The 24805-nt window shown below is 35.5% G+C and overlaps 1 protein-coding gene across 1 annotated transcript in view; it reads left to right on the top strand.

The window, feature by feature from the left end:
- The window catches only part of LOC131993242 (adhesion G protein-coupled receptor A3), a 436008-nt gene that overhangs the window by 65909 nt on the left and 345294 nt on the right, over window positions 1-24805 (top strand). Inside the window, exons 3-6 of the mRNA XM_059359047.1 lie at window positions 11433-11504; window positions 17521-17592; window positions 17764-17835; window positions 18976-19139. Of these exons, the coding sequence (XP_059215030.1) occupies window positions 11433-11504; window positions 17521-17592; window positions 17764-17835; window positions 18976-19139 (380 nt within the window). The remainder of the gene's footprint in view (window positions 1-11432; window positions 11505-17520; window positions 17593-17763; window positions 17836-18975; window positions 19140-24805) is intronic.

The raw sequence follows: 24805 nt of genomic DNA, 5'->3' as shown, positions 1-24805 counted from the left end.
TTTTTTGATCATTTTGTGTCTTTTTTTGGTCATTTTGTGTCTTTTTTTGGGTGATCTGAACTGTGCGTGTGAGATTGTGTTCAGTGAGCGGGGGTCGCGGACAACATGCATGTTAAATTGGGGGTCTCGACTCAAAAAGGTTGAGAACTACTGGCTTAACCTAAGGACTGGACTTCATCTCTCCCAAGACAAAATGACTTGGGACTTACTGGTGACTTGAACCGAGGGACTTAAATCACATGTCTGGTTGAGAGTAGAGTACGAGACATCAATTTCTAACAAAGGTCCACAATAAAGACAAATATTTCACTTTTTAGAGACGGTATGAGGCCTTTGAGCTGGACTCCAATACAAACTTCACTATGTGATGTGTGCACTGCAAATAACTCTTCAGTTTGTTTTACAGACCTGTGGAGCTTTCTCTATAAGGGGAACATTTTCAGTAAATCACAGAAAAGGATGCAGAAATTCATGCAAAATGGACTTTCAAATAGTTTCCTCTGATTGTTGAAACCTTTTGGCTCTCCTACTGTTGTATTATGTAGCAGACCCCGCCTGTCTGGAACCACAGCAGTTTATAACGCAATCATAATTTATAGCATTTATTTGCACATAGTTGTTGGCTCAGGTCTGATGGCTGTAAAAGGTTGTTGCGTTACTCTATTAGTTTTATGCTCCATTAAAAATGACCTCATACAGGAAGCCAGGGATCCACAATTGTCTTTCATTAAATATTTAAAAGCAATATGATGACATACAGAGGAGATGTAGATGCACATGTACTCCAAGTTGTGCCATTCAAGGATTCAAAATTTCAATTCAAAACAAAAAAAATCAAAAAAGTTTTTGATATCTGAGTTGTACGGTGGCCCTGAAGTGCAAATCACAACAAATCAACAAACACAACAGCAAATCAAAAAACACAACAACAAAACAGAAAACACGACAAATCAAAAAACACAGCAGCAAATCTAAAAACACAACAACAAAACAGAAAACACAACGACAAATCAAAAAACACAACAGCAATTCAAAAAACACAACAAATCAAAAAACACAACAACAAATCAAAAAACACAACGGCAAATCAAAAAACACAACAACAAATCAAAAAACACAACAACAAATCAAAAAACACAACAACAAATCAAAAAACACAACGGCAAATCAAAAAACACAACAGCAAAGTTTTCTGATTTGCCGTTGTGATTTGCACTTCAGGGCCACCGTAGAGTTGCAATTAGAGATGTTCTGATACCATTTTTCCTCCTGATTCCGATACTTGTGCTGTGGGTATCGGCTGATAACGAGTACCGATCTGATACCAGTATGTTATAAAAAAATATATTATTTTTAAATAAAACAGTATACAAAACAGTAGTGCAACAGCAACTTAAATGAATAAATCTGGGGGCATACTCCCCTGGAGAACATTTTTGCCCTAAAAGCCTAAATTTGGTGCCTCTTGCACATTCTAATGCCACTATTCCATCTTAATCAACAAACAAAAGGCTTTTAAGAGGGCAATTTCAACTAAATGAGCCAGGCCAACAAACAACTAACTTGAAAACTATAAAATTTAGCAGAAAACCACAAATATAGCAGAAAAACAACAGCAAAACAGAAAGCAAAACTAAAGAAAGTACTACACCATAAACCAGAAGCCAGGTAGTCCTCTAAATTGAAAGCACTGGGTTCTTCTAATAAGGGTTCTTCTATGTTTTATTTATTTATCGGAGCCATTTCCGATACTGGAATCGAAACAACTCTAGTTACAGTGTTCTGATTCTTGATTTTCTCTGTTTAAGTGGACAGGAAGGGGCTGTTAAGGTATATTATGCAGTTGGATTCAGTCATGATATGAACATAAACCCTCCCAGCAGTGACCTCCGCCTCATGATAAGGTAGTCCGTGCACAAGGTGGACATTTTTTTGAACATTCAGCACATTCAAAGAGGGCAGAGCACTGAGCGGTGACGGTTCAGGATAAAAGGAGGTGCTGCAGGCACAGCGGATGACCTTTGACCTCCACCCTCCACCCGCTCTTTTGTAGCGTATTGTACATGATCATAGACGACTCGGGATGAGAGCAGAGATGAGAGCCAGGCCTCGGCTGAGCTGACTGGACCAGGAGGGTTAGTCTGTCAGGAAGGCAACTTCCAGCTCCTTCCCTTAAAGGTGAATGACGACTGCTGGAGGAAGTCTACAGAAAGTCTCATTAGTGATTCTGATTGTGAAAAGTCAGCAGGAATAGAAAGCTGGTGTATCCAGGTGGTGTTTCATGGGACACCGTCTTAGTAAAGGTACTCTGATCAGGATGTGTGAGGCCGGTCACAGGGTAGACCTGGGCGATTATTAGCCTGGCTAACGACAGGCTAATCACAAATTAGATCTAGTCTGGACACCAGCAATTCATTTTTCCATAAAGGAGGCGTGGTTTACGATCCTCCAGAGCCGTTTATTGGGCGCTACGAATGTCTATCAAAGCGTCTGTAGGTAGCTCTTAGCCAATCAGATCAGTTATACCAGATGACGTATGTAGAGCGACAGAAATTGATGTTTACATAGCCAGACTAGCCCATCGCTACTTTGAGACTAATGCTCAATTCTGCTTCTGCAACGTTTTTCTGCAGCATGTTCTGACTGTGGCTGCTCCGTAGTTTCAGCTCAGGTGTGTGTGTTGCTGCTTTGCTTCTCCAGTTCTCGCTTTCTGCAAGATTACTTATTTTTACGCTTTATTCCCCCCTCATGTCATTCAGCCACACATCCACTGATTTTATGGTCAATAGAAGAGGCTGCTGGGGGTCTCTAGGGGCTCCACTGTCCCCCGGCTCGTAGCCAGATCACCGTGGTTACAGCAGCGAGCGGTAGCGGAGTGGTGGAACTAGTGGAAATAATCTCTTTAGTTTTCAGTATAGATGCTTTAAAACTGGCAGTTAAAAAACAATATTAAAAAATCGTGATAATAATCGAGATTGGACGATATGAAAAAATACATATAAACGAATAAACAAAATTGCCAAAAAGACACAAAATGACTAAAAAAAGACACACAATGACCAAAAAAAGGAAACAAAGTGACCATAAAAAGACACAAATTGACCACAAAAACAAACAAAATGACCAAAAAAAGGAAACAAAATGACACAAATTGACCACAAAATGATCAAAAAAGACATAAAAAATGACCAAAAAAGACACAAAATGACCAAAAAAAGACACAAAATGACCAAAAACAGGAAACAAAATGACCAAAAAGACACAAAATGACCAGAAGACACAAAATGACCAAAAAAAGGCACAAATTGACCAAAAAAAGACACAAATTGACCAAAAAAGACACAAAATGATCAAAAAAAGACACAAAATGACCAAAAAAGACACAAATTGACCACAAAATTAAAAAAAAGACACAAAAAAAGACACAAAATGACCAGCAACTTTTCGAGATTGGACGATATGAAAAAATACATTGTGATAATTATTTTTGCCATATTGCCCAGCCCTAACAAAGGGTCTACTTGTGTAGCATCATTTCTTTATTGGCAACAACCACAGATTATCCACTGGGCCAAACATTGGGGCCTCACATTAGTAGCTTTTAAAATGAGAGAAATATAATGTTTGGTTTGTTGTTTGTCTATCATGATGTTCGGAGGTCAAGTGTTGGATCTTTTGCAGATGATATAGGACTATTCTATCACATGAGCTCAACATTTCTGTTATTCTGGCCATTCCACCTCATTTGGAGGAATTAAACTGTAAGCAGCCATTCAGGGACTGGTTGTACATGATGACCGCTGCTTGCCAAACAGTAATGTTAGTGGAAACTGGACTCTACTGATGTGGTGGAGGAGTTTTTTGAGAAAAAAGAGCGGAAAGAAAGCCGTCACATGAGGTAAGCCAGTGTTTTTAGTCCCAGTTTGTCACTCTGCCTGAGGAGAAAATACTGTACTTGCACTGTTGTTTATTTGGTTGTCATGAATTTGTGAGTGATTGACATCCCTTCATTCTCCCAGTAGCTCTTTCCAAAAGTTGAGAGAGAGTTCAGTGGAGCAGAAATTGCATAAAAGTCTGAAGCGTCGAAGAAAACACTGTAGATTTTCTCTCATTATTCACACATTATCGCCTACTGTAATTTAAGGTCAGCCTATTTATTCTTGTCTCCTGGGATGATGTTTATACAATGAGAAGTAGTTGGACTTGGTTGGTTTAATAAACCTCTCTATGCCAGGGTTTGTGATATCCTGTATGATGGGAACTACAGGTTATATAAGAGATGTTTGTTTGTGTCATGTGGTGTAAATCCTGTTTGATAGATGATGTGGTGTTGTCATAGAATGTGTGGGTTTATTATCGTCACACTGTTAAAATAATCGCCTAAGTCATTTTTTGTCAAAATTGTTTTTTTTTTGCCTAAATCATCTCCTCATTGCCACCTATGGTAAAATCTCCTCCATCCTCAGTTGATCAGATCATGTGATTTTACCCCTTTAAGATAATGGCCTATGTCAAGTTTGTGACTTAAGCGGATTTATCATGCCTAAGTCAAAATAAAATGTGACTTAGGCAGTTTTTTGAACATGCCTTTGTGACTTAAGCAAGATATGGTAACACTTTATTTTGAAGGTGTCTTCATAAGAGTGACATGAGCGTGTCATAAACATGACATGGGATGTGTCATGAACATTAATGACACTTTGAAGTAACATTAATGTTCTGTGTTAAAGTGTTCATGTGTTTTAGTCTTTTTGGTCATTTGATGTCTTTTTTTGTCATTTTGTGTCTTTTTTTGATCATATTGTGGTCAATTTGTGTCTTTTTTGGTCATTTTGTGTCTTTTTTTGGTCATTTTGTGTCTTTTTGGTCATTTTGTGTCTTTTTTTGATCATTTTGTTGTCAATTTGTGTCTTTTTTTGTCATTTTGTTTCCTTTTTGGTCATTTTGTGTCTTTTTTTTTGGTCATTTTGTTTCCTTTTTGGGCCATTTTGTGTCTTTTTTGGGCCATTTTGTGTCTTTTTTTGGTCAATTTGTGTCTTTTTGTGGTCATTTTTTGTCATTTTGTGGTCAATTTGAGTCCTTTTTTTGCATAATTTTATGTAATTTTTTGGTCATTTTGTGTCTCACACAGGGCTGACACAAGACCAATGTTGTACCTCTGGTGGCAATTTTGTACCCTTATTTTGAAGTACAAAAATTGACCTTTAAAACGGGTACAAAATTGGCCCTTAAAGGGTACAGTATAGTACCATTATTTATTTTACATATCTTTTTATGTTAATGATTAAGTGGTGGCTGGCTGTCTGTTGTTTGTGTTTTGTTTTATCTGTTTGTTTGTCTGTATATATATGTGCCAAAACTTTGCATAAATAACTTTACCAAAAAACGAAAACGTTATAGATGCTGGGGTTGGCAGGTTTCTTCCCAACGCCCATCCCTAACCCTTCCTTCTTTTATTAAATAACAAACACAGGAGTTGGGTGTCAGTGATGCCTTCCCACACATTTTCTGCCCTTTGTTCTGGCCCTGATTGGAGGGCTGTTGGGGAGTTCTAATGTTGCAGGCAAAGTGTGATTTAACCATTGGCCGAACCATTTAACACAAGATACACATCATTAACCCGAGATGGGAGTCATTTTTTCTGCCACTAATGATGGCTCGTCTTCTGTATGTGTAACTAATGCTTTACATCAGATACTGTAACTCAGTAGTTCTCAACCTTTTTGAGTCGCGACCCCCAATTTAACATGCATGTTGTCCGCGACCCCCACTCACTGAACACAATCTCACACACACAGTTCAGATCACCCAAAATAGACACAAAATTAACAAAAAAAGGAAACCACAAAAGACACAAATTGACCACAAAATGATCAAAAAAGACACAAAATGATCAAAAAAGACACAAAATGACCAAAAAAGACACAAAATGACTAAAAAAAGACACAAAATGACCAAAAAAAGGAAACAAAATTGCCAAAAAGACACAAAATGACTAAAAAAAGACACAAAATGACCAAAAAAAGGAAACAAAATGACCACAAAAAGACACAAATTGACCATAAAATGATAAAAAAATACACAAAATGACAAAAGACACAAACTGACCACAAAATTATGAAAAAAGACACAAAAAAAGACACAAAATGACCAAATAACACACAAAATGACAAAAAAAGACACAAAATGACAAAAAAAGACACAAATTGACCACAAAATGATGAAAAAAAAGACACAAAAAAGACACAAAATTACCAAATAACACACAAAATGACAAAAAACACACACAAAATGACAAAAAAGGACATTAAGTGACCAAAAAGACTAAAACACATTAACACATGAACACTTTAACACATTGGAGACAGGGCTGACTTCCAAAATGATTTGGCGACCCCCAGAAATCATCTCGCGACCCCAATTGGGGTCCCGAGCCCAAGGTTGAGAACAGCTGCTGTAACTAATGCTTTACATCAGATACTGTAACGCACCCACAGGTTTCAGTACATAGTAACAGAGACATCCACGCTTCCAATCTGTAGAGAAAATCTGCATTACTGTATGGCTCCTATGAATGTTTTATTGTGAAAGGTAGCAAAATGCTTCCTTTGACCTAATCCATACTAGAAACTATCCCACGTGGCAAATCAAGAGCTCTCGTATTCCTTTTATTTCCACTCCGGGACAATGGCCGTGGCTTTGATTGTCCTATTGCTCTTGTTTTGTTTCCTTTGGCTGGCCTTGATCTGACCTTTGGAACGGTTAATTTAAAAAACAGTTTTGTGGCTGAGTTGAACTACATTGTGTCTCACATTTGGAAAAAAAAAAAGGCACTACCCTTCTTCTCATTCTCATCACACTGGACACAGAGTACAGAGTTTAAAGGAAACCAGGGACACAATTTCAGGAAGTTTTCTTTGGCCTGCAGAGAAACCCAGAGAGATTTTTCGGAGATCCATTTTTAGTAGCGTCAGAGGTTTTGGGGTGAGCGGTGGGGGCGGATAAGGAGCGCCTGGCTGGAAACCGCAACATGTGTGTTTTTGCCTCTTGGCTGGATGTGGTCTGGGTCTTCAAGCATGCAGGAAATGGTCTGTGCTGTCAGGCTAACAGGTGCAAGTTCATCGAGTATTTCACAATTACTAGAGTATACGAACAAGGGTCACCATTTGTTTTTTTTCCACAATTAACCCTATAAAGCCCGAACCATGAAATAATTGCCAGAAAATTATATTTTTTTAAAACTTGAGTATTTATTGAACCTGCTGACAAAAAATAAAAAAATCAATTTGCATATATGAATTCTAATTTGTATCATATTTGATACATCAGGTCTTTTTGTACAATTTGTTGTTCACAGTTTGTTTTTCTTGAACTAACAAAAACACAAAACCGAACATTTTTATCCTATTAAGACTTTCCTTTTGAAATTTAATTCAAATATGCAAGAAAAAAAATATTTATCTGCTGATATTAAGTTTTCACCCAGCAATGAACCTGTAACATTTTTGCTACATCTGGTATTTTTGTGCAATTTGTTGCTCAGTTGTTTTTTTTAAATCTCCAACACATGTATACATCAGGTTTTTCAGGAAAAAAATATATCAGACTGATGATGTAGAGGTCTCAACAACTTGTGTATCAAATAATATACACTTGGCTTTATAGGGTTAATCAACAGGTTACACTATAAAAAAAAAAACCCTGTTGTTTTTACGGTAAAAAACCAGCAGCTGTGGTTGCCAGAACTTTACTGTAATAAATACGGTGAAACTTTTTTGATATTACAGTAAAAATATATTGGCACTGTTGATTTCACGTTTAAGATTGCCATTTTATTCAAATTTGTACTCTATCATCAAAAGAAACGCTATTTTGCCATATTATTGACAAGAAAATACTTCATAAATGAAAACGCATAAATGAAAGATTTTACCTTTAAATATTACAGTATATTTTTGTTATATGATAGATATGGTGTTTAGTTCATTCAACAGTGAGAAAAAGTATTTTTTTACAAAAGATAAATGCAAAAATGACAGTGTGAGTGCTTGTATATATACATTTTACAGTGTATTTAACAGTGGAGTAATGCATTTTTAAAAAACAAAACTGTAAAAAATACTGTTTTGGCTGATATATATACAGTGTTTCATTGTTACTGAAACTGAATTAACTCATTTATCATTTTACGCCTTTTACTGTCATGGTTTAGCAGTTATTCACCGTAAAATCTACAGACATTTTTTACAGTGTACAGAGGATATGCACAAAACTCCAACCCCCACAACTCCTCACATAGGGTAAATCAAAATAGCTCTAATAATATGCACAGAAACACAAACTTGCCAAAGTCAAAAACTTATTACAGAAAGCGAGACACCTTCCAATTTTAAGCGGGGGGGGTGGGGGGGGGGTTCAAATAAAACAGATGATAAAAACAAACAAACAAAAAAACAGAACAAAGGTCACCTTTTTAATTAGAAATAATTAATTTAAAAGTAGCACAAATACTTAAGTTTGCTCTTGGAATGCTTCTGTCTAGTGATACGGGTTAAAGCTGTCTTTGGGCAGGACTATAATTTCTCTTTATTGCTCTAGCTTGAGTCCTTCCCTTTATTCCAAACTAACCATTATTCTGTGAACTGCGCTCTGCTGTGTGAACAATATAAACATCCTCATCCCCATTTCAATGAATCATGTTTCCTTGGAAGGTGCAGGTTTGTACGGGCAGCACTGCAAAAAAAGCCAGCTTGTATTTTTTGGCCTAAAACAGTGATTTAAGTTGGTAAAACTTGGAAATATAAATTATTGACATTTAGGGCAATAATGTAAGTTAGCACAACAAAGGAAGCCAGTTGTCTGCTCAAAAACAAGTTGGTGAGTTGTTGTTACTTATATCTTTAAGTTGGGGTTCACAACAAGGGACAATAGTTCTGATAACTCTTATTTCTTTGTTGGGAAATGCGGGAAAGCGGCAAATTCGGTCATTAGCGAAAGCTAGCGGCTAACTGATGCTAGTGGCTAACTGATGCTAGCGCCTAACTGATGCTAGCGGCTAACTGATGCTAGCGGCTAACCGATGCTAGCCGTGCTGCTTGTTACAGCTACAAAAGTAGCCATTAGCATATCAATGCTAGTGGCAAACTGATGCTAGCGGCTAACTGATGCCAGCAGCTAACTGATGCCAGCAGCTAACTGATGCCAGCAGCTAACTGATGCTAGCGGCTAACTGATGCTAGCAGCTAACTGATACTAGCGGCGCTGCTTGTTACAGCTACAAGAGTAGCCATTAGCATATCAATGCTAGCGGCAAACTGATGCTAGCGGCTAACTGATGCTAGCGGCTAACTGATGCTAGCGGTGCTGCTTGTTACAGCTACAAGAGTAGCCATTAGCGTATCAATGCTAACTCAACATTGTGGTCGCAACATTAGCTGACATTTCATAACAGCGTTACAATTGTGCCAATTCAGCACATTGCAGAAGTTAGCAGAAGTAAGGATTAAAAGTTATTACAATGTAAAATTATAAGTTAGTACAACTTACAGTTGAGTTAACAAAAATCTGAATTCAGAGTTGAGCAAACTCAAAAACAAAACTTAAAATATTTAGTTTAATTGTCCAACTTAAAATTTTATTGAAGTTTGTTGCCTTGAAATTTTGAGTTCACCCAACTTTTCTTTTTTTTTTGTAGTGAGCAAGCACGAGCTCAAAATCTGAAAACTAAAGCCTGACCGCCACTTAATATCAGTGGACACATATAAAGACAGACAGAAAGACAGATATGCAGATATGATGAAAAATTAAAATGGTTCCCAAGCGAAATTTTGAGTTTTTGACCATCTAATTTGTATCAAATGGCCAATTGCCCATCTTGCTCAGTCATTGGACCATTTCCTCTTAGTTTTTTGTAAGTAGGCAATCAAAGATGAGGAAATTAAGTTTCTGGATCTATAGTCTAGAGTCAGAGCAAGGATATAGTGGAGGCTCAGTGTCTTTTTTATGTATATATATATATATATATATATATATGCAAAATGCCAACTGGAACATTTAAAAGTGATATTAATTGAATATTTATGTTGGCCTTAAAAAAACCACACAAATAATGCTTAATTTCACCTTAAAAGTTGGTAAAATGTTTGTAGAAATTACAGTAAAACACTGTCAAAATACATCAGAAATAGGGCGTAAAATTAAAGATTGTATATCACCATTGTAAATACTTTTAATTATCGTAAATCATAGGTCTCAAACTCTTTGATGTGAGTTTTATATCAATGTCACTTTACCATGTTGTGTATGCAAGGTCCCTTTAATTACTTTTTTTGGTAAGTTTGTGTCTTTTATTGGTAATTTTGTGTCTTTTTAAAATATTTGTTTGTCCTTTTTTAATAATTTTGTGTCTTTTTTGGTAATTCTGTGTCTTTTTTTGGTAATTTTGTGTCTTTTTTTTATTAATTTGAGTTTGAGACCCTTGCCATAAATCAAAGAATAGCACAAAACTTTTACTTTAACTGTCATAAACTGTAGGAAACACGCAGTTTTTCTGTAAAAATATAACATTTTCATGTAATGTTAATGGAGAAATACCATGATGTGTGAATTAATGACACAATTACCCTAAAAATAACATCTAAATTACAGTTTTTGCTGAAATTTACATTTAAATTGTAAAAAAAAAAAAGTGTATTTTTACAGTGAACTTCTGGCAACCACAGCTGCCAGTATTTTACTGTAAATTAAACAGATTATTTTTTACAGTGTGGGCAATTTGGCCGCCATATTGATATGCAAATGAGAAGGTCAAAAACTCAAAATTTCGCTTGGGAACCATTTTTTTTTTGATTCAGCACCCTTGGAATAAGTAAAGTAGGCCGGTTCCTGACTTGTACCCATAAATGCTCCTCACTTTCACTTTTTGGACAATTCCGTTTAGACTACAAGTGCAAATAAGAGGCGAGACTCCTGAGAAATATCTCTGGAAAGCTAGCCTGGTGAGGGAAACTCAAAACTAGACTTGAAATTGGCTAAATTTTGAGGTTAAGGCATCGGGACGCAGACTTTCAAAAGCTATGATGCACATTTAATAATGTTAAAAAAAAAAACCTTATTATTTCGTATAATTCTTTGGTCATCCTCTAATCATCTAAATTTTGCCAATTAGGGCCAAGTATGAAAGTCACAAATTTATGAAATTTAAATTGGCAAATCTAGAAGAAAAAAGGGAGCCGCTGTAGATGAAACTCAAAATTTCGTTTGGGAACCATTTTTTTTTTATTCAGCACCCTTGAAATAAGTAAAGTAAAGTAGTAGTACTTTCACTTTTTGGACAATTCCGTCTAGACTAATATAAAGACAGACAGACAGACAGACAGATATGCAGATAGATGTAATCACTGACTCTGTCTCTCTTTGTCTCTCTTCTCCAGGGACCTGAAGAATAATTTGATAAGTACCGTGGAGCCCGGGGCCTTCCGTGGTCTGCTCGCTCTGAGGAGACTGTGAGTATGATGAAGCCTTGTAATAGCCTTCTCCAGGGGACACGGGGACGAGTCCTCTGGCTTTTCCAGACAACAGGAAGGAGTGTGGAAAGGACAGAGTGAAGAGAGTGAAACTGAAATGTTAACTGAGGCAAAAGTGCTGAAACGACCATTTCTGAGCTTTTCTTTCTTTGTCCGGGGAGCGCTAAGTGAAGACACGATGCCCTTTCTGCAGCGACGCCTTCCTTCACTTTAATAGACCACATTCACTAGTGGGAGGATCCTGGTCTGCAGGATTTAGGGCTTCTCGTGGTTTGCTCAAGGGCACATCAGCAGGAGGTGTTGAACATGAAGGGAGAGCTTTTTCTATCATCCACTTCCTCTGATATTTTAGGGATTAAAACCACTGATCTGCTGGCAGTGAAGAAGAACCGTAGGGAGAATGACTATGCTAATTATCTTTACATTTAAAAAAGATTAGTATTGCTTGAATCATACTTTGTTGAAACTAGATAAAGGTCAAATTATAAAAAAAAAAAAAAACACAGCAGGTTGAGTAACGAACTGTATGGTATGGTTTTTTCCAACTAAATAAATATCTGCTTTACTAATCCTTGTTAAGAATATGCTAGTATGAATAATAATTGGAGCAAAGATTCTTTATTTCTTTTATCTTGGTAAGAAACAAATAATTTGCAGGTCACTCTTTTTTTCTTAACAATAGATACATTTTCAAAGTCACATAGAACTTGAAATGTCATATAAACATGCACAAAGACTTTTTCGTTAAAAAAAAGTCTGTTTTATTTCCAACTAAATAAATATGTGGTTTACTAATCCTTTGTTAAGAATGTGCTACACTGTAAAAAATGTTTGTAGATATAACAGTAAAACACTGTCAAATACATCAGAAATAGGGCGTAAAATGAAAAATTGTAGATCACCGTATTAGACACTTTTAATTACCGTAAATCAAATAATAGCACAAAACTTTTACTTTTACTGTCATAAACTGGAAGAAACACACAGTTTTGCTGTAAAAATATAACATTTTCAATGCAAAACTTATGGAGAAATACCATACAATAGATACATTTTCAAAGTCACATAAAACTTGAAATGTCATATAAACATGCACGAAGACTTTTTCGTTAAAAAAATCCTTTGTTAAGAATATGCTAGTATGGATATTAATTGGAGCAAAGCTTCTTTATTTCTTGTTTTTCTTAACAATGAATACATTTTCAAAGTCACATAAAACTTGAAATGTCATATAAACATGCATGAATAATAATTGGAGCAAAGCTTCTTTATTTCTTGTTTTTCTTAACAATGGATACATTTTCAAAGTCACATAAAACTTGAAATGTCATATGACCAAAAAAAGTAAACAAAATGACTAAAAAGACACAAAATGACCAAAAAAAGGAAACAAAATGACCAAAAAAACACAAAATGACCAAAGAAATACACAAAATGACCAAAAAAGACACAAGATGACACAGAAAAGAAACAAAATGACCAAAAAATGACACAAAATGACTAAAAAGAGTGACAAAGACGTTTTTTTTCCAGCTAGTATGAATAATAATTGGAGCAAAGCTTCTTTATTTCTAGTTTTTCTTAACAATAGATACATTTTCAAAGTCACATAAAACTTTAAATGTCATATAAACATGCACAAAGTTTCTGTTTTTTCTTCTTCTTTGTTTTTGGTTACTTCGAATCGAGCCATTTTCCCGGCTATTCCTCTCCTCCTGGCGTTCTACATATAGGCTGTAGAGTGAGTGACATGATTGCAGGCTGATAGTTAGTGTCATATAAACATGCAAAAAGACTTTTTTCGTAAAAAAAAAGTATTTTTTTCCAACTAAATAAATATTTGGTTTACTAATCCTTTGTTAAGAATATGCTGGTATGAAAATTAATTGGAGCAAAGCTTCTTTATTTCTAGTTTTTCTTAACAATAGATACATTTTCAAAGTCACATAAAACTTGAAATGTCATATGACCAAAAAAAGTAAACAAAATGACTAAAAAGACACAAAATTACCAAAAAAAGGAAACAAAATGACCAAAAAAACACAAAATGACCAAATAAATACACAAAATGACCAAAAAAGACACAAAATGACACAGAAAAGAAACAAAATGACCAAAAAAAGACACAAACTGACTAAAAAGACACAAAATGACTAAAAAGACACAAAATGACTAAGAAAAGACACAAAATGATCAAAAAAGACACAAAATTACCAAAAAAGACACAAAATGACCAAAAAAATACATAAAATGACCAAAAAAGGAAACAAAATGAACAAAAAAGACACAAATTGGCCACAAAATGATCAAAAAAGACACAAAATTAACAAAAAAAGACACAAATTGACCACAAAATGATTTTTACGGTGATGTTCTGGCAACCAGAGCTGCCGGTATTTTTCCGTAAATTAAACAGATTATTTTTTTACAGTGTAGTATGAATAATAATTGGAGCAAAGCTTCTTTATTTCTTGTTTTTCTGAACAATAGATACATTTTCAAAGTCACATAAAACTTGAAATGTCATATAAACATGCACAAAGACTTTTTCGCTGAAAAAACAAAGCACAAAGTTACCAAAAAAAGGAAACAAAATGACCAAAAAAAACTCAAAATGACCAAAGAAATACACAGAATGACCAGAAAAGACACAAGATGACCAAAAAAAGACACAAAATGACGCAGAAAAGGAACAAAACGACCAAAAAAAGACACAAAATGACAAAAAAAGACACAAAATGACAAAAAAAGACACAAAATGACTAAGAAAAGACACAAAATGATCAAAAAAGACACAGAATTAACAAAAAAGACACAAAATGACCAAAAAAGGGAACAAAATGAACAAAAAAGACAAAATGACAAAAGAAAGACACAAAATGACCAAAAAAGGAAACAAAATGAACAAAAAAGATACAAATTGACCACAAAATGATTTTTACGGTGAGGTTCTGGCAACCAGAGCTGCCGGTATTTTTCCGTAAATTGAACAGATTATTTTTTACAGTGTAGTATGAATAATAATTGGAGCAAAGCTTCTTTATTTCTTGTTTTTCTTAACAACAGATACAATTTCAAACTCACATAAAACTTGAAATGTCATATAAACATGCACAAAGACTTTTTCGCTGAAAAAAAAATCTGTTTTTTCTTCTTCTTTGTTTTTGGTTACTTCGAATTGAGCAATTTTCCCGGCTATTACTCCTAGGTCTGTCCTCACAAAATGCAATTCCATGCAATAATTATAATAATAAAGTCAATGCAAAGACGCAAGTAGATGCAATTTTAGGCAAGGCAACATGAATGACACAAATTACAGGACACAAACACATGAAAATTTGGTTAATTTGCGTATATTCACATTTTCTTAGTTGAAAATGTTCAACTCCAGTGCTAATGTTCGTGTAATGCTGCACCACGAAAGATTTTCTGTGTTGAGATTCTCCTCCATAGCATTGTTCTGATCAATCCTAACTCCATTCATGCATTTTAAAAGTTGGTTGCTTTGTCATATGGTGGAAAGATTCGACAAAACATTAATTCTTTTTTCAAATAATTTGCAGGTCACTCTTTTTTCTTAACAATAGATCAATTTTCAAAGTCACATAAAACTTGAAATGTCACATAAACATGCACAAAGAGTCAGTTTTTTCTTCTTTGTTTTTCGGTTACTTCGAATGGAGCCATTTTCCCGGCTATTCCTCTCGTCCTGGCGTTCTACATATAGGCTGTAGAGTGAGTGACATGATTGCAGGCTGATAGTTAGTGGCTCTGGCTGGCAGCGCTGCAGCAGAGAGTTAGCCGTGCTGATTCGGGGCGCGTGTGCGCCAAGCTCGGGGAGCAGCAGAGTGCTAATTTAAGTGCTCCCCAACTGGTGATTACTCGAGTGCTCTGCTTATTTTCCCACAGCTGCTCCAGCAAAGCAGCTCTTTAATTACAGTGTGCGAGGGCAGCGAGCCACGGACGCGACAGCGCTCAGCCACTCGCATACGGGAGCTCGCTGCATCTGTAGTGGGTGTGTGTGTGTGTGTGTGTGTGTGTTTGTGTGTGTGTGTGTGTGTGGAGGTGTGTGTGTGCCAGCGATGGTTATATGAGGAGGAAAAGGTTACAGGAGGTCAGCAGAGATATTCCAGGAAGTTGAATAGATCAGTAGTTCTCAACCTTTTTGAGTCGCGACCCCCAATTTAACATGCATGTTGTCCACGACCCCCGCTTACTTAACAGAATCTCACACGCACAGTTCAGATCACCTAAAAAAGAAACAAAATGACCACAAAAAGGAAACAAAATGACTAAAAAAGACACAAAATTACCAAAAAAGGAAACAAAATGACCAAAAAAAACACAAAATGACCAAAGAAATACACAAAATGACCAAAAAAGACACAAGATGACCAAAAAAAGACACAAAATGACGCAGAAAAGAAACAAAATGACCAAAAAAAGACATAAAATGACTAAATAAAGACACAAAATTAACAAAAAAAGACATAAAATGACCAAAAAAGACACAAAATGACAAAAGAAAGACACAAAATGACCAAAAAAGGAAACAAAATGAACAAAAAAGACACAAATTGACCACAAAATTATGAAAAAAGACACAAAATTAACAAAAAAAGAGACAAAATGACCAAAAAAAGACATGAAATGACCAAAAAGACTAAAACGCAGTGGAGACAGAGCTGACTTCCAAAATGATTTGGCGACCCCCAGAAATCATCTCACGACCCCAATTGGGGTCCCGACCCCAAGGTTGAGAATAGCTGGAATAGATGAATGAACACGGCTACAAACAGCTTTCACGTCTGTTTAAGTTATCTGAAAGAGAAGAATGCATGAAAATCAGATACTAACACAGACACTAACATACCACTAACATAAAGCAATTCAAAATATTAATAAAACAGTATTTATCAAAATAAGGCATGGTATATTTATACACTGCAAAAAAAGAAAAGTTGGGTGAACTCAAAATTTCAAGGCAACAAACTTCGATAAAATTTTAAGTTGGACAATTAAACTAAATATTTTAAGTTTTTGAGTTTGCTCAACTCTGAATTCAGATTTTTGTCAACTCAACTGTAAGTTGTACGAACTTATAATTTAACATTGTAATAACTTTTAATCCTTACTTCTGCTAACTTCTGCAATGTGCTGAATTGGCACGATTGTAACGCCGCTATGAAATGTTAGCTAATGTTGCGACCACAATGTTGAGTTAGCATTGATACGCTAATGGCTGTAACAAGCTGTAACAAGCAGCGCCGCTAGCATCAGTTAGCCGCTAGCATCAGTTAGCTGCTAGCATCTGTTAGCCGCTAGCATCAGTTAGCTGCTAGCATCAGTTAGCTGCTAGCTTTCGCTAATGACCGAATTTCACCACTTTCCCGCATTTCTCAACAAAGAAATAAGAGTTATCAGAACTATTGTCCCTTGTTGTGAACCCCAACTTAAAGATATAAGTAACAACAACTCACCAACTTGTTTTTGAGCAGACAACTGGCTTCCTTTGTTGTGCTAACTTACATTATTGCCCTAAATGTCAATAATTTATATTTCCAAGTTTTACCAACTTAAATCACTGTTTTAGGCCAAAAAATACAAGTTGGCTTTTTTGCAGTGTATGTATATATGTAGTATATTTCTATAGATATATGATATGTGTTATTATAATGTATATGCTGTAGAACGAATGTGTGTATATACAACATATGTATTATGTGTTAGTAGATTTTGTAATGATGTATACATATATGATGTGTAGAAATGTGTGTAATATGGATTAATATGTGAATCATATTGTTTTTTTTATTTTATTTTTATTATGTTTTGTGTTTTCAACTGTATATTTGATACTGTTGGACCCCAGGAAGAATAATAAACTAACTAATAAACTAAACTAATGACACATATTCTATCTTGTGTTCTGACAATATCTGTAAAACTGATGTTCTCTATATAAACTGAAGCTTCTACCTTTTTGTCCTTCCAGGGACCTGTCCAACAACAGGATAGGCTGCCTCTCACCTGGAATGTTTCTGGATCTGGGCAGCGTCTCAAAATTGTGAGTCATCCCTAAATTGAAAACATGCGTTGCACAGCTTTGTGCTTAATTTGCACTGTCTGTACATAAAATGGTGTTTGATATGGATTCATTAATGTAAAGTAAACCACAGCTGTGTGGCTGTGATACACATGTGTTTGAATTCATGTGTTTTGTGTTTTCCACAAACAGGAATTTATCCGGGAACATCTTTTCCACACTCACCTTGGGACTCTTCACACACCTGCTGGCCCTCAGAGTGCTGTAAGGAAACCACACATAAATATAATATATATATACATAATTAACATTTGTTAAGGCTTGAATCTTGTATCACAGCTAGAGTACCATGGTTATGAATTAGGAGAGAGAAATAGGTGACCATGTGTTATAACTCTGCCTTACACTGTCTTTTTAATTTTAATTTAACATTAGTATTTAATTAACTATTTTTTAATTAAGTATACTATTATTATTATTATTATTATTATTTTATAATTATTTATTTATTTTTATAATTATTATAATTTTTTTGTTTTTACTGGCACAATTATTTATTTTCCTCCGAGAGGACTGTTCATTATTAGGAGGGAAGGTATTATATGACTGTTATTAGTTGTTGTGTTCTGTATTGTTTAACCCTTTATCAGGCAAAGAACTATATTTGGTAACTTCAGGTAATATTTCGAGAAAAAAGTTGCAAATTTACTAGATTAAAGTGGCAAATCTACAAGAAAAAAAGTGGCAGATTTAATGGATTTAAAGTGGCGAATCTGCGCGAAAAAAGTCAGATTTACGTGAAAAAAGTGGGAAAAAAGCACTTTTTCCTCCCCAGATTCACCACTTTAAATCTCATAAATCTGCACATTTTTTTCTCGTAGATTTGCCACTTTAATCTCGTAAACCTTTTTTCTCAAAATATTATTTTCGTATCTTTGTTTTTTTTACACATTCTGGCTGTATGTAATATCCTCCAATATTTTCTAGGGTTGAAATTTGGAATTTGCAAGTATTTCAATAAGTGTCCTATTAAGGGTTAAAGTGGTGAATCTGGGAGAAAAAAGTTGCTTTTTCCCTACTTTTTTCTTGTAAATCTGCGACATTTTTCGTGCAGATTTGAAACTTTTTTCTCAAAATATTACCTGAAGTTACCAAATATAGTTCTTTGCCTGATAAAGGGTTAATGAAAAACGAACAAAACTCAATAAAAGTTTGGGGGGAAAAAAAATGTATATTCATTATACATTGCATTACATTATATAGGTCGCCTAGTGAGCAGTGAGTTGAATTAAACTTAATCTACGACAAAACGCCTGCTGTGATAAATGACTGTTGAAAGAATAAAATCACTCAAATCTAGAAACAAACCCACACAGGTTGTAACTGTGCTGGTTTTCCCACCAGGCACTTCAGCACGGAGACTTTGTTCTGTGACTGTCAGCTGAAGTGGTTGCTCCTCTGGGCTCGCAGCAACTCGGTGAGGATCGGCAACGACACGGTGTGTGTGTTCCCCACTCACCTGCACGGACTGGAGTTTCGCAACCTGCGTGAACAGCAACTCAGATGCGGTAAGGAGCCTCCGTGGTGTGACGTTATCATAGATTCGGCTGTATTGATGATATTTAATTACTCTTAAGAATGTATTTAAACAACTAACACACTGCAAAAAAAGAAAAGTTGGGTGAACTCAAAATTTCAAGGCAACAAACTTCGATACATTTTTAAGTTGGACAATTAAACTAAATATTTTAAGTTTTGTTTTTGAGTTTGCTCAACTCTGAATTCAGATTTTTGTCAACTCAACAAAATTATAATTTTACATTGTAATAACTTTTAATCCTTACTTCTGCTAACTTCTGCAATGTGCTGAATTGGCACGATTGTAACGCCGCTATGAAATGTCAGCTAATGTTGCGACCACAATGTTAAGTTAGCATTGATATGCTAATGGCTACTCTTGTAGCTGTAACAAGCAGCGCCGCTAGCATCAGTTAGCCGCTAGCATCAGTTAGCCGCTAGCTTTTCGCTAATGACCAAATTTCCCAACAAAGAAATAAGAGTTATCAGAACTATTGTCCCTTGTTGTGAACCCCAACTTAAAGATATAAGTAACAACAACTCACCAACTTGTTTTTGAGCAGACAACTGGCTTCCTTTGTTGTGCTAACTTACATTATTGCCCTAAATGTCAATAATTTATATTTCCAAGTTTTACCAACTTAAATCACTGTTTTTTGCAGTGCTAGGAGGTGATATTTAAGAGAAAAAAAATTCAAATGTGTTTAAAAAAAAGTTAAAAAATGTGATACTCTTTCTTCTTGAAGTTCTTGATTGAAAGTAAGGACATTTTTTAGATATTTAATCCACATAATTCTACAATGTCATTTAGCAGACGCTTTTATCCAAAGCGACGTACAAATGAGAGTAATACAACACAAGCAAGGATGAAGTCCAGAAACATAGCAAGGACACAAAGTGCTATTATTCATTAGAGGTGGGGGGAAAAATCAATACAGCATAGTTTCGCAATATTTAGCAATATTATATCGATTCATGGCCGCCCAGTATCAATATTTAGCGTTCCAGTCGTCAGTATTTTTGCTGTTTTTGTTTTTTTCCAAAAAAATTTAATGTTATTTACACCTACAGTCTTATTGTCACAATAAATGAGTAAAAAATATAAAGAAGTAAAGCCAAAGCATGTATTTTTTTCTGTATCAGATTTAATTTGTAGCATCAAATTGATATCCAACCCATAGTCCCCAAATAATGTTCCTTGTAATTAGCATTTTTCGTTAATTAATTAGTTAATTAATTGACTCCACCTGACTTCCAAGGTATAAATGAGTCTTTGAATATGAGGCCAGGATGAAAGCCAGCAGGTCTCATCAGGCAGTGAGATAGGAAACACCTGAAAACTGAACTTTCCTTGAGGAGGATTTATTTGCACAATGTTGATTTTTATCAAGAAAAAGAATGGAAATGTTTATTTGCACAATCAGATATCTGTTTGTATTTATTTATCCAAATGATGCTGTTTTTTGCGTGAGGAAATTCAGGGAATATCAATCAAACAGATAAGATGTCTCCAATTTATAATAACAGATTTTTTAAATTGTCCACTCAAAATGAAAATCAGTCAAGCGGCTGTTGTATTATTAAGAATTGGTTTTTATCTGTTTGTTTTTTTGTTTTTTTTGCAATAAACTCTTCACAGTTTTGTTTATCACGAGAGAGAGGCAGAGTTATCTTGATTTTTGAAGATAAGCAGGTTGCAAATTATCAGAAAAAAATGACTGTAATCAGTTACAGCTGCAGCAGTTATTTCGCTCAGAGGGAAATAAATGTACATTACTTTTGAAGAGAGTAACATGTAATGAACACCAGGGCTGTGTGCTTGTGTTGGATACGTAATTACCTAATATAACAACATGAAAACAAACAACATGATGTGACTTGTTTGAAAACTCTTTAGATGTACATATGTGAATATTAATACATCCAATCATTTTTAAGCAAACTGTAAAAAATAATCAAAGCTCTAACGATAAAATGCTTTTTTTCTCTATTTTTTAAATGTATCATTATTATTATTTTAATTTTATTTATTAGTTTTATTCATTTTATTTTCATTTTTTTTATATTTTCGCTTGACTACTGCTAACTTGACATCCTGACATATAAAAACAGTTGAATGAAGTTAAATGTATGTATGCAAAAATGTATGCATCCATTCAGTTTTAAGCAAATTGGAAAATATTTTCAAATAATCAAAACTCTACCTATAAAATGCTTTTCCCCCCTAATTTTTCTTTTTCTTTCGGACACAATTTCGTCCCGCTACCGCTACAAATTATATATCAAAACATGCGGTTTGATCAGGATCGATATGCTATTACTTTTCTCTACGGAATACAAATTTTCCGCGGCATAAGTCGCGAAAAACTGCCCAAAATTAAGCATTGAAGTGAATGGGATGGCCTAAAAAAAATGAGCTAAAAACATTTTTCAACGTCTACTTCTCCGGCATAATTTCACCTAGAGACTCCATTTAAACTTTAAACAGTAGACACAAGTCTTGTGTATCGGTGTCTAAATCCACGTTTCGATAGGTCATATAGTTTTTTATCAATCCCTGTTCAATGACCATGATCATTTTTGTTGAATGTTCGTGTCACAGTGTGTGACATCATCACCAGAGTGTAGAGGGAGAGGTAAAACTGTCAAAAAATAAATTTGAAAACTGCGCTCCAGGCTGCAAATTTCACTCTACAGAAATAATTTATACATAGAAACGTAGGAAAATTAGTCTTCTCCCTCACAATCCTCTGGTAAAGCTGTCAGAGTTATAGTTTGGGCGTAGGACGCACAGATAATCCACCAACACCACCAACAGCCTCATTGGCTCCCATATTAAAAACGCAGGAAGATTTCTGAAAAAGGGAGATGTAACAGTTTTTTTAGATCGCTCTAACAAAGCTATTTTTTCATTTTTATGAACATGAACATATGTAGACGTTCAGGAAGAACTCAGGATGCTCAAAGTGAAGTCGGATCAATGATAGGTATTATGGTTTTGCCAAAAATGCTTTCTGTTCGAGGCCAGAAATTCCAGTCCGTCCACCTCTGGCTGCTGTCACTTGAGAAGGAATGCTTGTTGTAGGTGTGCTCCTTGTATATTATATAGTATCATAACATTACTAGTATTAATTGTTTGAAATCTCTGAAGAATCTCATCATAGTGTACACACACCGGCAGTAGCCCCCGTGGCCCTTTCAGAATTTCCCCAGAGGAAATTTTCTAGTTTAAATTGTTGTTATTTAAATGAAATACTTTTATTGACGTTATTCAATCTATTTATTTTAAATCTGATTCAGTGATTTTTTTTAAAAACCAAGAGAAACCCAACATATGTCAAAAAACAACATCAACTAAACAAGTAGATTTTTTCAAATTATTTTGTTATGTTTTATTTTTTTATGAATAGATTTATATTGTGTTTTCAGAAGTCTCTGTTGTAGTGATGGACCTTGACTGCTCCTCAAGCTTCTCCTCCTTCCTCCTCTTATTAAGCTCCTTCATGCAGTGTTTAAGATTCTTCAGACTCTTGTAAAGGAGGGGGGGGGGATCTCCTCCTCCTCCTCAGAATCCTCCTCAGAGTCCTCCTCCTCCTCCTTCTCCTGCTGCATCTCCGCAATCAGGATTAGAGTCAGCGCCAGAGTCAGCAGCATTTATTTATTATTACTGTTATTATTATTAATTTTATTTTTATTTTATCTTGATTACTGGTAACTTAACATCCTGACATGTTAAAAAAATAAAGTCATATAAAGTTAAATGCACTTTCTACACTGACAATGAACATTAAAAATGAGTGAGCTTATATAGACTTTAATCTGTTTGGGATATTTGCTTCTTCACTGCAAGAAAATGTCCACTCAGATTAAATTGTTTGTTAAGATGAACATTGTGCTGAGCTCTGACAAAAAAGTAATCTGTGAGATAACGGATATATCTTCAAAAAATTGCCTCCTGAGACTTCTCATTAGCAAGAAACTGTTTCATTTCACTAACAATGCATTTTCAAGTGGTTAGCACAATGAGAACATGATTAAGTAGATGTGTTCTGATAATAGGTTTCCCTCTCCACTGTTATCTCTCCACCTGCTGTGAACTGTTTGACATGCCTAATATAAGGCCATGAATTAGTGCAGAATTGCCAGAGAGAAAGCCCCGGGCGAAAAATTGTCTCATGATGCAGTATTTGTGTGGCTCCATTATGTCCCACCTGTGTCGGGGGCAGCAGTAGGAGGGAGCCGGTGCTGCTCAAATCCTCAGAGCAGCTAAAGAAATATGTGCCAGGGAAATAAATGTATTTGTTTATTGAATGGATCCCCATTAGCTGACGCCTTGGTGACTGCTAGTCTTCCTGGGGTCCCTAAAAAGACATAGAACATTACATACAAACAACATAAAGAAAAACAGTACATACAAGAAAAACAATAACAAACTCAATTAATACATACATGCAATACTGTTAAAAAATTCTACATTCATATTTACCCGACAAATGTTATACTGCAAAAATCATTAATTCAGATGTATATCTGTCAATCAATATCAGCTGTATACACTTATAATTTGTCATTTCATTAGAGAACATTTAAAAGGAAGAATCATCCGGCTACAGATATAGCAGAGAAAAGTAAATAAAACTAGGCCTGCAAGCAGGACTGAACGGGACCGAGCAAAGTGGAGCCGTCAGGGTAGGGCACGTTGGACGCGGCGCTGTGGGCTCAGTCCCTATGCGTCCCAAAGTGCGTGTCTCCTACCACTGTGCTTGTGGTAGGTGTAAAACATGTTACTTCCTGTAGCCAGTAGGGGGCGCTATGACTGTCTGTGAAGATGGACACGTGGGTGTGTCCCGGGCTGGACTCTAATCACGTGTGTGAAATTTGGGACAGATTGGACAATGGATGGTCAAGTTATCCAGTCTGGTGTTAGATGGCGAGACGCCATATTTTGCCGCCATGCCACGCCCACATAGTGTGACAGGCGGTAAAGATTTATACAACTTTTGATCCCAAAGTCGTTGTGATGCTACTGACCAAGTTTGAAGTCAATTGGATAAAATCTGTAGGAGTTCGTTAAAGTATGCGACCTGGAAATGGCCAAAAACGATGACAAGTGCGATATTCAATCCAAGATGGTCGACTTCCTGTACGTTTTCGGGTATGGGTTCTTGAGGCTTTTTGGTGCATCTTCCCATGATACACATATGTACCAACTTTCGTGTGTCTATGTGAAAAAAACCTATATTGTGAGGCTGTTTTGAAAAGTTTGAGGGGGCGCTAGTGAGTCATTTTGCAAGGTCCATTCCCGCAAGTACCAGAATACGTAAATTTCAAATCTGATTTATGTGAATTCCGAATATGGCGAGTTTTTGAATATGATAAAGGCCTCAAATAAGCGATATATTCCCCCTAAAAATAATAATAAGAATCTGACCAATTACAATAGGGTCCTCGCACCATTAGTGCTCGGTCCCTAATAAGAAAACAAAATAAATCGCAACATATTAGTAATCATTAATTTGGTGGGCTGCATCAAGTGTGTCTTAAGTAATTTTTTGAATGACAATTTGTTTTGCGTGCTAGAGATGCGAGGAGGCAAAAAGTTCCATGACATTATTGAACGATGGATAACTGTGCGTTTGAATATGTTTGTTCTTGG

The sequence above is a fragment of the Centropristis striata genome, chromosome 20 (genome assembly GCF_030273125.1).
Source record: "Centropristis striata isolate RG_2023a ecotype Rhode Island chromosome 20, C.striata_1.0, whole genome shotgun sequence".
Classification (NCBI taxonomy): Eukaryota; Metazoa; Chordata; class Actinopteri; order Perciformes; family Serranidae; genus Centropristis; species Centropristis striata.
The sequence above is the reverse complement of the archived record's forward strand: the minus strand, read 5'-3'. Positions and strand labels throughout refer to the sequence as shown.